The sequence below is a fragment of the Hydra vulgaris genome, chromosome 06, assembly GCF_038396675.1.
Source record: "Hydra vulgaris chromosome 06, alternate assembly HydraT2T_AEP".
Taxonomy (NCBI): Eukaryota; Metazoa; Cnidaria; class Hydrozoa; order Anthoathecata; family Hydridae; genus Hydra; species Hydra vulgaris.
Window position 1 is genome coordinate 27,902,888 of NC_088925.1, and position 17,113 is coordinate 27,920,000.

General features: G+C 27.5%; 1 protein-coding gene across 2 annotated transcripts in view; it reads left to right on the forward strand.

Moving 5' to 3' along the window:
* Positions 1-17,113, forward strand: part of LOC101238562 (AP-4 complex subunit beta-1) — a 79,111-nt gene that overhangs the window by 1,065 nt on the left and 60,933 nt on the right. Inside the window, exons 1-5 of one of the 2 annotated variants that reach the window (XM_065799776.1) lie at positions 207-387; positions 558-684; positions 859-1,034; positions 1,150-1,280; positions 5,770-5,822. In XM_065799776.1, the coding sequence (XP_065655848.1) occupies positions 338-387; positions 558-684; positions 859-1,034; positions 1,150-1,280; positions 5,770-5,822 (537 nt within the window). In that variant the 5' untranslated portion in view covers positions 207-337. Of the gene's footprint in view, positions 1-206; positions 388-557; positions 685-858; positions 1,035-1,149; positions 1,281-5,769; positions 5,823-17,113 lie in introns of those variants that run through there. The other variant, XM_065799777.1, reaches the window with a different exon arrangement.

Sequence of the window (17,113 nt, forward strand, 5' to 3'; positions counted from 1 at the left end):
GTATATAAATATTTTTTAATTTATATACGTTGTATATTTTTTAAAAATTTGAAATTAATTCCATAGATTAAAAAATTAGTGTTTTAGGTCAACATGATACTAATATTTTTTCAACCTTTTTTTTAACCTTTTTCAACCTTAATTTTTAAAAGTGTGTTAATGTGGTAAAAATCCTAATAATTTAAAAATTTTGCTTTTTTTTTTATAGAAATAATTTCTTTTTTAACAGAATCTTTTGTTTCTTTGTGGCATGCAAAATTGGAGACAATAACAATTTACTAGAAATTATTATTTTTGAAAGTTTAATATTAATACATAAACACTATTAATTAAAGTAATGCAAAAGTCAAGTTCATTTGCAAGCAAAAGTGAAGTGTCACAACTCAGGTTACTAAATATTGATAAAGAACAATTGAATGTTTAAATTTAGATAGAGAGATAAAACTTTGTATTATATATTCTGAAATATATTTTTCAATATAAAATTTTTATTTATCAATATAATTTTTGATTTTTTTAAATTTGGTTTTTAATGGAAAATATACATTGTGGTTTAGGTTGCAGTTGATTAATGCTTGCCTTAAAAAAGATTCTAATGGCACTATAAATGCATTAAAGCAAATTGTTGTTTGTATGACTCAATCTGTTGATGTCACCTCCCTACTCCCTGATATAATAAGAGAGGTTTTGATTGATGATTTTTATTTAATTCAGTAAATAGAGTTTTTTTTTAATTTTATTTGTTTAAATTTAAATTTTGAACATTTAAATTTAATAAGATAAATAGTTTTATAAATTTGTTGTTGATATTTAAAGTTGATTTAATTGGTCAAAATGTTTAAGTTAGTTTTTATTAAGGCATGTGCTACTACAAATTTGGTCCAAAAGAAACTTGTTTATTTGTATATATGTACTTGTGCAGAATCTAATTCAGATTTGGCTTTACTTACTGTAAACACTTTAGTTAAAGATGCAATTGATGATGTTAATCCCATGGTCAGGGGGTTAGCTCTAAGATGCATGGCAAATATGAGGTAAATGTTTTTGAATGAAACATTTATTCAACATTAGTTTTCAATTGAAAGGTTTATAAACATTTGAAGTATTATTATAATTTTTTTGTTATTTTTAAAGAAAATTGTTGTTTAGAATAAGCAATTTGGTTGAGTACATAAAGCAACCTCTTTTGTCTGGATTAAAAGATTCTAGTAGTTATGTAAGAAGAAATGCTGTTATGGCATGTGCTAAATTATTTCAACTTGATGAAAATGTTTTTAAAGGTTAATATTTAAATTAAAAACTAAAATTGAAAAAAATTTTAAGTTAATCAAGAGTTTACTAAGTTTTGTTTTTGCTGTTGCTTTTTTTTCTCCATTTATTTTATTTTATGTTTACCATCCATGGTTCCACACTTGTATGGTTTAGAAGGGTTTCCATTTTTTTTTAAATATGACAAATCGGGAGAGTTAAAGCGGTTTTTTACATTCAGATCCCCTAATCAGTTTTTCACATCGAGACTTAGTATTTTAATTACAAAACTATCACTATTACAAGCTTTTCCTATCCTCACAATTAAATTAAGGGATTTATATCAGAGTTTTCCTTTTACTAATAAAGTTGTCATTCACTGCAGTTAAAGAGCCTTTTTTGTCCCTTTAACCAAATATATAAAACTGAATTAAATCAATTTTAAATTTGCATAAATAAATTTAGCTGCTTTTTATAATGAAAATAAGTTTTGTTGCTTCTCATTGTGAAAATAAGTTTTGTTGCTTCTCATAATGAAAATAAATTTAGTTGCTTCTCATAGTGGAAATAAGCTTTGTTCCTTTTCATAGTGAAAATAAGTTTAGTTGCTTCTCATAGTAAAAATGAGTTCAGTTGCTTCTCATAGTGAAAATAAGTTTTGTCTCATAGTAAAAAAGTCAATAAGTTAACATCAAAAAAATTAGTCAATAAAGATACACCTAAAAACAATAAAAAACAACAAAAAAAAGTCAAAAAACAAATATAAACTAAGAAACTAATTTATTTACTAATTATTTTGTAAATAAATCAATCAAGCAGTTAAAACAAATATTAACAAAGAAACTAATCTAAAAACAAAAAACAGTTAAAAAACAAACATAAACAAAGACTAGTATAAAAACAAAAGAAATTAAAATGAAATATAAATAAATGAGATAAAAAAAAAATAACTCTAAAAAAAAATAGTAATAATAGTAATAGTAAATATATCAATTAATGGTAATTATAATAAAAATCACATCAAATGAAAAATATATGTTTATATATTTGACTTGTTTTAATAAAAAAATTAAAACAATGTTTTTTCTAGAGAAGATCAAATAAAACAATCATTAAGCTTTACAGTATCTTGAAGTTTTATAATTTTTAGTTTAAAACTGATAATGGTGTATGATACTTGATAAAATGTTCAATGTTGGTAATGATACTTGATGAAATAATTGATGGTGGTGTATGATACTTATGAAATGTTCAATAGTGGTGCATGATACTTAATAAAATGCTTAATGGTGGTGTATGATACTTGATAAATGATCAATGGTGGTGCATGGTACTTGATGAAATGATCGATGGTGGTGTATGATACTTGATGAAATGCTTGATAGTAGTTAATGATTGGTACAATGGTCAAATTTTGTGCACATTGTTGTTTAACCAATATATAAAATTAAAGTTTAACATTTTTAAGGCAATGTCAATTTTTTTTAAAAAACAAATATTCTTTATGAATATAAAAATCTATATACAAAGCAAAGATAAATTGTTGTTTGTTATAAATGTGTCATTGTTATATTATATTTTTTTGCCAACTTTCTTTTTTTAATACCATTAAATCAAACAATACTACTACCTGACATAGATTATCAAAATTTTTTAACTTAGTAAATGTCTTATCATAACCACAAAGCATTAAAGAAATTAAGTTAATAGTTATTACAAAGTTTCTTTATTTTGTAAATAAATCAATCTAACACACAGTTTAACTGCAATGATGCTTTTAATGATCATTAACATAATAATGAAGTCTGGATTGACAATCTTTTTAACTATTATCTCTGCCTTATCATTTGTCTTTTTTCTTGATATATGTTATTTCAAAAAAGCATCCAATAATTGATTTCATGCTAATCCGAAATGGTTGAATGGATTCTGAATGTCATAACCATCTGATTTTTCATAGATTATACGATTGATATTATTATTGATAGATTATTATTATATGATGAGTCTATGCACTTAAGTTTAGAATTTATAAGCTGATTTGATTGGAAATAAATATATAGTACATTTCAAGAACATCAAACTGAATCAATTACATTTCTTTTATCTGGATATTTTAGAAATGTAAACACATTTCTAGAGATGATCAAAAATCACAAAACCTAAAGCTTGACCAGAACCAAGATTTTTAGGAAAAATGTTCTGATGGTATTCCATTTTTTTTTGCTTGACTCTATTTTATAACACCATAATGAACACCATTTTTCAAACTAAGCAATGTTTTATCTGCCTGCTACTGTTACATTCTCTTCATTAGGCTTGACAGAAAACCAAAAAGTTCTTTTTAAATCTTTTTAAAGTGTATAAATGTTGAGTTTTTTTATTAAATTTCATATTTTTATTTAAATCCATAATAGTATATTTAGTCAATACATTATTATGGATTCGAATCAAAACAAAAATTTTTTTTAGGAAATCTTTTTATTTATAACATTTTTTTATTATTTCTTTATAAAGCTTAACAGAAAAATGTGAGTACATTTTTTGAAAAATTTATGAAGCAACAAATTAATAGTTTTTATATAGAATTTTAGGTAATTATTAATATAAGAATTTATAGAGTTTTAGGTAAACACTGAGATTAACATCAAATTGTAACCAATTTTATTTAAAATTTAGATATGGCTTTATCATTATAAGAATTAATCATTATAAGAATTTTGAGACATAGTATAACTCTTGTAGTTAAAGTTTTCAGAACAGTTTAAGTGAATATTATATTCATCATACATCTTAATTTTTCTCTTTTGAGATTTTAGATATGTATTTAAAACAAAAGAATATATTTGCTTGTTGTAAATAGAAAATACAAATATAGTTAAATGTTGTTAATTTGTTCTTAGCTCAATAAGTTTCTTTGATTATCGTTTTTGAATACTGCTTAGATCATTTGAGAAAAAAAACTTCTGTTAGAAGTTCTTTTTTATGTTTTTTTTCATTATGTATATATTTATGTACAGGGTGTTCGGGATAAATTTGACAGTTTCGAAAGAAAAAGGAAAATCTTCTTTGTATCTATTAAATTTAATGAGTTGACAAAAAAATTACAGGCATAGTAAATTACAATACTATGAACAAAATTCACTCAAAATAACCACCATTAGCATCGATCACTGCTTCAATCCTGCTTCGGAATTTCGAACAAGCTAATGCTACAGTCTCCCTGGGAAGGGCCTCAAAAACTGTTTTAATTTTATCCACTAACTGGGGTTTTGTATTACTGGAAGTGCGATTGGTGTCTTTTTCAACTGCGCCCCATGCAAAATAATCCATGGGGTTAAAGTCTGGGGAGTTTGGAGGCCAAACATTTGGACTGGTGAAGTCGTAGAAATTTTCAGACAACCATTTTTGACTTTTCACAGAGGTATGGCAAGGGGCCGAATCCTGCTGCCATACATACGGCCTACAATTGGCTACCCTTGTTATCCAGGGCTTGACTACAGTGTTCAGCAACTCCACGTAGCCATCTGAAGTCAACCTGAGGCCCTCTTGGAAAAAATGCGGAGCCATCACATCGCCTTCAGAGGATACACATCCGAAAACCATCACAGTTTGGGGAAATTTAGTCTGCATTACACGAGGAATGTCTTTTGTACTGCATGCAAGCCATCTGTTATTCTGCGTGTTGTGTTTTTGATCCTGGCAAAAGTTTTTCTCATCGGAAAAAAACCAGATTGTTTGTGGTTCTACAGGATGTTTTACTTTGTTTAGAAGTTTCTTCGCGTTTATCAAACGTTTTTCACGGGCCTTTTCTGTGAGTAGCTGACCTTTGTGGCGCTTGTATGAGTAGTAGCGAAGGTCTTCATTGAGTGCAAGCTTCATAGTAGAGGATGCAACATTCATTTCACGTGACAAAGCCCGAATTCCAATGCCAGGGTTCTTCAACACCTGTTCCTTCAGATTTGCGAGGAATTCTGCTGTACGAATGCAATCAGATCGTCTGCTAGGGATCTTTCTTCTTACTACATCCTCGTAGTCACCATTGCAAGTCTCTAGTTCATACCTGATTGTTTTTACTGTGTTCAGGGAGCATTGGGCAGCAGTCATAATATCCTTATTTTGATGGCCGGCACGAATCATCATGATGCAAGTTATTCTCTTCCATGATTCAGGTGGGTTCCAGTCATCCATCCTTTCTTTCTGACATCTTGTATATGAATGAAGAAGGGTTCAAACTTTTAAATGACCTGTAGTGTGTATTAATACCTCTAATCTACAAAAAAATATAATCAATTATAAATATGTCAAATTTATCCCGAACACCCTGTATTTATTTTCTTCATTATGTTTTTTTGTTTTTGTTTGAGTTATTGGCAATTGAGTATATTTTTAGAAATAAGTAAATTGTTATCTTAATTACATAATATTTTATTACATCTGTTTATAAATAATTTTCAGTTAAATATTAATAAATAATAAGTTTATAAACCTGTTAATGAGTAATCAATAATTTCTCTTTAGATATGGGTCTTATCAATATTTTAAAAGATATGCTGTTTGATGATGACCCTCAGGTAAAATTATTTTTTAAATAATGTGTGTGTATATATATATATATATATATATATATATATATATATATATATATATATATATACATATATATATATATATATATATATATATATATATATATATACATATATATATGCATATATATATATATATATATATATATATATATATATATATATATATATATATATATATATATATATATATATATATATATATTCACACTGCCGTTGTAATTAAGGTCGGCAAAAAATTGCTGACTTTGTTTTTATGTTTTATTGTAAGATCTTTGTTTCAATTTTTTTTTGCTAACCTGATGCCGACCTCTAAAAGATTGAGGTCGGCAAATTATTGCCAATATTTTTTCTAATTGCAAGGATTGATATATAATATAATATATATATATATATATATATATATATATATATATATATATATATATATATATATATATATATATATATATATATATATATATATATATATATATATACATATAAATTAGTAAAAAACACTTATCTAACTTTTTTCTTCTACTTGAAGTTTCACCATTCCTGGATCATCAGGAAGAGTACTCTTTAACTTTAAGTAGAAGAAAAAAGTTAGATAAGTGTTTTTTACTAATTTATTATTGCTCTGTTCTTTAAGAACATTAAGCACTCTATTTGTAAAATACACTAACATAATTTACATATATATATATATATATATATATATATATATATATATATATATATATATATATATATATATATATATATATATATATATATATATATATATATATATATATATATATATATATATATATATACCTGTGGCCATAGGTCAATTCATGATAAGTGCAAATATGACTTTTTGCAGAAGAAGAGTTTGAAAATTTGATTAGTTGTCATAAATCTAATATAGAATATATAATTACGATATAATTATACATGAATAAATAAACTACAGCAATCATATTTTGACCAATTGAAAGATCTAACAAACTATAAAAAAAACTGCATACTTATCTCAAAATGACCAATTTTGTTCTTATTATAAATTCATTGATGGCCACAGCTAGGGATGGCAATCCTAGAATCCCAAAATCCCAAGATTCCGTACAAATTATTTATCCTAAAATCCCTGCATTTCGAGATAAAAAATTTGTACAAGATTGTCGAAAATTTCCCAGAATTTTGGGATCGTCATAAAAAAAGTAAAAGAACAAAAAGGTCAGGCTTAATTTGTAATTAAGTAATTTGTACATCATGAAATGTAAATATAGCCTTTGATATAGTAGCTATTTGATTTTGTAGCTGTTTATTTTCTTTTTTCTTACTCTCTCTCATTTTGAATTTTATTGTATATACTATCTAAAAACATTATTGCTCAACTGCAAAATATGTACGATGAAACATAAAAAAATGTATATAGTATAATATTAAAACTAATATATTATTAAAAATAAATAAAATTTTAGTGCTTCCTGATGGGAAGATCTAAAATTTTTATTAGTAGGTTTTTGATCTTCCCATCAACAAAAGCCAAACGTTTTTGATTAAATTTTTAATAGAAAATTTGATATTTTAAATAGTTATACCTTAATTTTATTTTGAATTTTCTAGTTCATTCTAATTTAATTTAATGACAAATGTTTGCATGATTTACAAAAGTTTGCTTAATGTCTAATTAATAAAGTTATCAAAATGCATAAGGTTTATTAAATAAACTTTAGTTATCATTATTCAAAGTAGAAATTGTTTTCTAAAGAGAAATATTATATTCAAGATTCAAATGATTCGTTGTTAATTAATGAAACATCTAAAGTTAAAATTAGGCATCAAATATTATAGCCATTATAACAAAAGTCAGAAAAATTGTAAAAATATTTAAAAGGCCCCCAAACAAAATAGAAATGTATTTATGAAAGTATGTAAAAATTGAGTTTGAAAAGGTTATCCATTTAATCATGGATTGCAAGCCCTGATGGACCAGCTTGTTGCTTATGCTAGACCGATTTGTGAAGTTAAAATTAAAAATCTTATTGTGTTAAAAATGGCGCTTCTAGATTTAGAATTGAATTACAACATTAATGATTCAATTAAGTTGAACGAAAAGAGATGTAGAGTAATATCTGATTTAGTAGTACTTTTTAGTAGTAGTATCGTTAAAGCAACTGTGGTTGCACTTTGTCAATGAGATGCAACTTTAATTTCCGCTGACATTGCTTTAGAGTTCATGTTGACAAAAATAAAAGAACAACTATCTAAAATTGGAAAACAATTTTATGATGCTTTAAGTCCCCAAATTAAAGAGAAGAGAACACTGTTAAGGAGCTTAGTATATCTTCATGGCCAAGTTACTTCATAGTAAATCCCAGAAGTTTTTCTACCAAATTCCAAAAAATTCTCAAAGTACCCAAAATAAAAAAATTACGATAAACTTAACAGCCGCAGCCTTGATAAGTGATACTGTAACAGTTGATACTTATTACAAACACCTTCACGATTAATTCTGCTGTTGACGATCTCCCACAGGTTCTCGATGGGGTTGAGATCCGGAGATTGAGGCGGCCAATCCATCACCGATAGGTGGTTGTCTTGAAACCACTGCTTGACTACTTTTGCAGTGTGTTTCGGGTTGTTGTCTTGCTGAAAAACCCATTTTATTGGCATATTCCATTCAGCATGAGGTAACATAACATCTTTCAGGATATTTTTATACATGAAACGGTCCATTATTCAATCGTTTCAATGTTTTAGACCTAGACCGTTAGCAGAAAAACACCCCCAGACCATTACATTGCCTCCACTATGCTTCACGGTCTTATGGCAGTAACATAAATCGAGGCGTTTTCCGGCCGGTCGACGTACACGGCAAATGCCATCACTCCCAATGATGTTGAACTTCAATTCATCACTGAACAGGACAGTTTGCCATTTCTGCACATTCCAGTCAATATGAAATGTAGCAAACAGGAGTCTTTTCTTCTGGTTTTTAAGTGAAATCAATGGTTTCTTTGAAGGGCGTCGAGAAAACAACCCGGCTTCAACAGCATGTCGTCTGATTGTTCGGTCCGATACAGGCAGCTCTAATTGCTTTTGTATCTCGACTGATGATATCCAGGGATCCTTCTTGACGGATTCGACGATCATAGAATCCTCTCTAGAAGTGGTGGAACGCGATCTTCCACCTTTGTTATCGGCTGCCAACTTCCCTGTAGAATGATATTTGGGACATAGTCTTGATACGGTCCATTTTTTCACGCGATATTTATCACAAATACTTTTTTGTGACATTCCACTTACGTAATCGCCATCAATTCTCTTTTTTAGTTCCAAGCCAATACTGTCGGGAGCCATTTTTGCACATGAAGTCATAAAAATAATAAAAATAAATAATCACGCTTCTCAAGGCTTACCGTGTTACATTTACCTTGTGATGATACAATAATGCTCTGTGGAACACAATGTCTTGGTTGGATGTGGACTGTATTGATGTAATGAAACACTTGTTGTATTTCACTTCTTGTATTTGTCACCTGTCAGCTGATTGCTCATGTCATGGCATGCTATGACTCCAGACTCCTGAACTGCTTGCTGTGGTAGTATAGTTCGTTTTGTTTTTAAGACATGTAAAATTAGGAACACTTTTTAGCATTGTTCAATGTTGGTTGCAAATGTTTTGTCCAATACTGTGTATATATATATATATATATATATATATATATATATATATATATATATATATATATATATATATATATATATATATATATATATATATATATACACATATATATATATACATAAATATATACATATATATATATACATAAATATATACATAATATATATTGTTCAATGTTGGTTGCAAATGTTTTGTCCAATACTGTATATATATATATATATATATATATATATATATATATATATATATATATATATATATATATATATATATACATAAATATATACATATATATATATATATACATAAATATATACATATATATATATATATATATACATCAATATATACATATATATATATATACATAAATATATACATATATATATATATACATCAATATATACATATATATATATATACATAAATATATACATATATATATATGTATATTAGGGCTGTCCAAAAAAATTTTTTTTTTCAGATTTGATTGCATAGTTGTTTATTTTGTGCCATTTGACATAGTAATTAACTGTGCAAAAAATCTTTCCAATCAGATAATGTTTAGGGGGTGCTCAATGACCATAAAGTTTTACGAAAAATGTGAAAAAATGGAAAAAGTAACAAAGTTCCACAAATTTCTAAAACCCGGTTAATTAGATTTTTCAGATTTGATCAGTTTTAATTATCTCTAAATATTAAATTCTGAATACAAATTACAATCCTCATCCACTTTAGACTGGTTTATTAGCAGAGAAGTTAATGAAATAAAATACTGCAATACGACTAAAGTTCTGCGGTTTTTGTTATATCAGAATTTTTCCAAAATAAAACACTAGGATTTTTGACTCTTTGTCATTGATTAAAATACGAATTATAAACAAAAAAACATATGAGCAATTAACATTTAATTATCGTAATGTTATAGTTCGTGCAATGTTAATGCTAGCGAGGACTATAACTCTTCAGAGTACACTTTCTGGCATCTGGCACTCGCTTTCTGTGATCCTCAACCACCTGAATTAACCTCTGCATTTCAGATTCATTCCTTGTAATCGATTCATTAAACATCGACATTAAAGCCACAGATCGTTCGGCAGCATCATTTACTACTTTCAATGAATATACTAAATTTTTTCCTTCTTGGTATTCTGGGGAATCATTCCAGGTAGCTGGATCGTTGTTGAACAGAAAATCAATATCAACCTTCATTGACCGCAACGCACTTGCTGAAACTGATGTCACCAGCATGTCCAGAGATTTCTTCTCTAGACTTTCAATGTTCTTTAATTTGATCAACCTTTCAGACCAGTTCTCACCGTGAAATTTCATGTTGGAAATTATTTTTCGCTTCTCTTCCGTTTGAAGTTTGTTTGAAAACAAAGCTAGTGGGACCAATTCTGGTGAAAGGTACCACAAATGGTTTTGAAAGTTCTTGACTGCTGCTTCGGAAATCGTTTTATTCACAACTGCAAACTGCTTAAGTTGCTGAAACAGAAACAAGTCATTAACTGGAGCATCGCTGGCATTTGTGCATGATATCCAAGATTTTACATAAACCAGACTAGCAAATAAGCAAAATTCACAGAGATTTTTTTCCTCTTTTGTGGTCAACTTGAACTCTTCACGAAATAAATAAATCTTAAAACAATAAATAACCTTGGCCATCCAGCGAGCCATGTGATAAGCACCAGGGATCTTGAAATGATAATTTTTCTCTTCTTGATCAGGCAGTTTTCCAAGTATTAACAGACAGAGATCCATGATTTCTTTGTAGTCATCCCTTGGCATTTTAACATGCAGGTTTTCTTTGAGGAATGCAATCACTTCATTTTGTAGTTCTTGCACCAGGGGTATTTTCATTCGAATGTCATCCAGAGGTTTAAAATTTCCTTGATTAACTTTGGGCCAATATTGCTGAAATCTCTGGAAAAGAGGTATGTTGGGACCAGATGATGGTCCAAATAGTGATCCAAACACTCCTGCTACTATGATCTCATGAACATGGTGTCTGCAAGCGAAATATAACAAATTTCTACCTATATGTTTCTCTAGAACTACACATGCACCATTTTTGGAGCCAGTGTTAGAGGCTGTAGTATCAAAACTCATTCCAATAACATCACCAATTATGTCCCAGAAATTAAGCAGATGAATAACTGCTTTTGCTTGGGCTTCTCCAGTTCCAGCTGATAGTTTTGCTATTCCAAGTATTTTGTCAACATTGTGACCTGTCACACCTACAGATAGCCGGTCAACATTTGCTTTAGGGGCTGCAGAATTTGTACGATCTATCATCAGTTTGCCATCCCAGTGGACGATTAATGGTGATTTGTCCAAATCGCAGAATTCAGTTCGAACAGTGGCTTCAATATTTGATCAATGATAGGTTCGTTTTCTACGGACTGTAGAACGTGACAATGATCCATCATCGAGGTTCTGTCCACCAGCCCTTGCAATTGCTGCTGCTAGTATAGTAAATTTTGTGTCAGATAGATTAATTCTGTCTAATGTTGATGAAACATCAGGCGAGTCAAGAATTGTATCTAAGATACATTGTCGTTTTGGAGTACTTGCTAAACTTGATTCAGCTGACCCTGAAGAACTTGCTTTACTGACTTGTTGTCTGTAATAAACAGGGATTTCTATCTCAAAATCTCTATCAACCATTTTGTCATTATCAACAGCATCGTTATCGTTGTCATCACTATAACTTTTGTCATGTAAAGGTTCAATAACAGGAACTATTGCACTCGCACCAGATTGTCTTTGCTCTTCTTTTAGCTTTCGTTCTCTCTCTCTGCTTGTTTCCTTGCTTCATTTCTTTCTTCTAATTTTGAAAGTTCTTTGTCCTCTCCAAACATCACCATTTTTCTCTGACATCTCTGATCCAATAAAAATTCTTTATCTTCTTCAATTCTGATCATGGTTTCAGCATCCTTGTGGGCAATGTCAAAAAGTAGGCCAATGGTGTCTGTAAATGATTTCTCTCTCGATTTCTGAGAATCTGACAATCTGGATTTTTTTTTTTTTATTAATTTAAATTCCTGGACTAAAGTTTTCAACTTTAAGACTACATTCGGATGAAATGCTGTCGGAATACGGGCTTTATTCCAAATAATAATCAGTTCATCAACAGTTGTTTTAAGACTTTCAGGCACTGACTTTTTGGTTGAATTAAGATGATAAAAAAATGTTTTTAAAACATCAGATGTTAAGGGAAGAACTTTATCTGGAAGATTTGGCTCTGGTTGTCCAATTAAAAAGATTTTGGTTTGAAGTCGTGTAGAGATAGCAACACGAGATGATGCTGCCATTTCAATGATAACTGAAATATTATGAGAAAATCAAAACTCAATAATCAAAACTCAATATATTATACAAACTTATCATTCAGTTGTTGGTTTATGCAGCTGCAGCAATATATTACAATAATTATTACTAAAGAAATTAAATAAATATTTTCAAATTAGAAATTATTATTATCTGCACTTAATAACAAACAATACACTACCAGACTACCATGCTAGTTTTCTGTAATAGGTTACTAAGGTTAGGTACTATCAAAATATTAATACATTTGTTGTCAAACTGAAATTCTAAATAAAAATAATATTTATACTTGTAAACCTTTTTATTCTGTTTGAACAAATTCTAAATTGAGTTAAATAATAGTATTAAAATTATGAATACAAATTTTAACAAAATGATATAAACACAGTTGTTTTAAACACTAGCAGACATTTTTTAGTCTGGTGCCCTGATGACAGTTAATCTGCTGCACTTTAATTAATCTATATAGCACGCAATCAGACAATATTTTAGTGGAAAAAATCTAACTAACCAGGTTCTAGAAATTTTTGGAACTTTGGAACTATTTACACGTTTTTGACGTTTTTCGTAAAACTTTATGGTCATTGAGCACCCCCTAAACATTATCTGATTAGAAAGATTTTTTCCACAGTCAATTACTATGTCAAATGGCACAAAATAAACAACTATGCATTCAAATCCGAGAAAAATTTTTTTTTCCTGTGTTCACATGAACAGCCCTAATGTGTATATATATGTATATATATATATATATATATATATATATATATATATATATATATATATATATATATATATATATATATATATACATATATATATATACATAAATATATACATATATGTATATACATAAATATATACATAATATATATTGTTCAATGTTGGTTGCAAATGTTTTGTCCAATACTGTATATATATATATATATATATATATATATATATATATATATATATATATATATATATATATATATATATATATATATATATATATATATATATATATATATACATAAATATATACATATATATATATATATACATAAATATATACATATATATATATATATATGTATATATATATATATATATATATATATATATATGTATATATATGTATATATATGTATATATATATATATATATATATATATATATATATATATATATATATATATATATATATATATATATAAATAAAAGCATAAGTAATCATTTATAAAGAATTCTTTTTATGATAATGTCAACAAATTCCACAAACGTGTGAAAATTTACAGTAGTTAAGACATTTGCGACTTCCTGTAAATTAATTTTTAGCATACAATATTTAGTTGCCACATCTTGCCCAAGGCTTCATAGATGTTTTGAGAACATTAAAAAAAATAATCAAGCGCAAAAAAGTTTAACTGGACCGATGAGAGACAATTACAAAAATTAAAAGCTGTCTGATTAAATTGTTATAAAATAAGTTTAGAATAATTAATAAACTTCGTCTTTTATAATTAAGCGACACTCTTTATATAAAGTAAAAACATACTATTAATAGTTGTTTAATAAAGAAACAATTGTTATTCAATTTATCAAAGAGTTTTGTATAATTTCTTTTATTTGAGTACTTCTGATTTATTTCAACAAGATTCTAATAAACAAACGTTTGTTGATTTATTTAATTAATAAAAAGTCAATCTTTTTTTAACCATTTCGCGCTTAGCGTAGTTGGCCTGAGTTTTGTTTTTACAAATTACATACAATTCTCTGTAGTACGACAAATAAAAGAAACAATTAAATCATTCAGCTACTATGACATCTTCATAGATGCTTTGAAAACATTCAAGTATGTTTCCATGTTTGTCCGCATAACTATAAGTTTTAAAAATACACACAAAAAAATTAACTTTATAACTTTAATCTTTACTAATTAAATGATTTTATATTGGCGAATGCTTTAAAAAGATTCGCTAATATAAATTTGTTTTATTTTAGTACGTTGACTTATTGTTGGAGCCACACACACAGATATTTAAAAGATTCAATAATGGCAGCGTATAAGCTTTTTAATAACATATTTTGATCTATATTATTAAAAAGTTTTATATATACAGCATATAATATATACATATATTAGCTTATACGCTGCCTTTTTATTAAATTCAACTTATTTATACAATCGTATAACAAGAATAAGATAATCAAAGATATCATATATATAATGCTATATATGTTATGTATGCATAATATATATGTATATATATATATATATATATATATATATATATATATATATATATATATATATATATATATATATATATATATATATAACAGTAGACAATATTGTTTTGTCCTTCAGGACTCTTTAGTAATGTACATAAGTATAAAATTATGTGGGATAAAAATTATATAATAAATTGCTTATATAATCTTTGCTACTATAATCAGTGGCAATGCTAGCATTAGCTGAATCAAGGCAAAAAACTCTTTGCCTATCTAAAAAAATATCCACAGCGCAACTTAGAATATCATTGCATTCTTGTTGAGTGAAATTTGTGTCATTTCCTGCTATGATTATTGAGTCTTCCATTGTTGAGTGGTTCATCTTTAAACGCCTATCAGTCAAAATCACAGTCAAAATACAGAAAACGCATTCGACAGCTGAATTAGAACCAGCAATACACATCAGAAGTTCAACTAAAAGACTCAAGTTTGGAAACTTAATTTTATGGGTGGTATGGAAGCTTAATTTTAAGATAAAGATATAAAGCCATATTTGCAATGGTGTGAGTGCAATGGTGTACTGCGCATTTATTACTAGTTTTGCAGCCCTCCATTCCGAAAGAACCATTTTAAAATCCATTCCTAATTTTTCTAGAGAGTAAAAAAATTTGTTTAGTAATAAAGATATGCTGGCATCACCATACATGCTGTCTGCTGTCCATACTTGCGGATCTAACCAATCCATTGATTCGAATATGGGATTTAACAGCGAACTAAATCTATCGTTTATCAATGGCAGAATGATTTCAATTGCTAATTTTCTTACTTTAATGGCAGAATGAATACATTCAAAGTTAAGATTAGCCATATTGTTGAGTTCAATCTCAACAAACTCTGGGTTTGATTTTTTCAATTCGTTACCTTCTTTGAAATACGAAGAAACAAGATTGGTTGATATATCTTTTTCATTGATTATAAACTTGAGTAAATATAAATCAATAATATTATCAATATTATTATTATATCCACCGCTGGTTTTAACTCATTCACCATTAACATTTGTTTTTCAAAAACCAATGATAATGGTGATAACTTTTCTAAGATTTCCAAATAACTACAAACCATTCATAATAGTCAGTAGTCATGCAACCGTTTGGACAATCCAGAAAGTTTAGCACGCATATCTGCTACCACACAAGTTCCCTCCGTAAACGCTGTCAAAGAATTATTCGATACTCCTTTAATTAAAGCATCAGTTAAAATTTTAGTTTTGTTCCTAGCACAAATTTAACACCATATTTTGACAACAAAGCCATTTTCTTCCGTGTATCCAATAACTGATTCTTTCCCCCACGAAAGAAAAATTTTTAAGTTCTTAGATATTGGTTTACTATCTTTAATTTTTTTTTGCTTTAGATGTCATTCTTACAAATTTGTTATACCTAAACTTAAATTTACTTATTTCTGTTTTAAATACTTATTAAAATAAAAAAATAAAAAAGCAGTTTTTTATTTTTTTATTTTTAGTAAAGCAGTTCCGCTTCCTCCTCGTAATTTATTTTTACCTTGAGTTTAATCATAAAAAAATGCTTTCATATAGTTTGACATATTTAAAATTTGATTTTGGTTAGTAAAATAAAAAATAAAAATATAATTCATTTAAAATGTATTTTGTTTGGATACTGATCATTATAGACCGCTAATTCAGGGGTCTAGCACATTGCGGAATTGTTTTTAACATTTTTAAAGATACTGCTAAAAACAACGTTCTAACATTGTCATAGTAACTGAATGATTTAATTGTTTCTTTTGTTCGTCGTATTGCAGAGAATTGTATGTAATTTGTAAAAAAAAAACTCAGGCCAACTGCGCAAAGCGCGAAATGGTTAAAAAAAGATTGACTTTTTTATTTATTAAATAAATCAACAAACGTTTGTTTATTAGAATCTTGTTGAAATAAATCAGAAGTACTCAAATAAAAGAAATTATACTAAACTCTTTGATAAATTGAATAACAATTGTTTCTTTATTAAACAATTATTAATAGTAAGTTATTACTTTATAT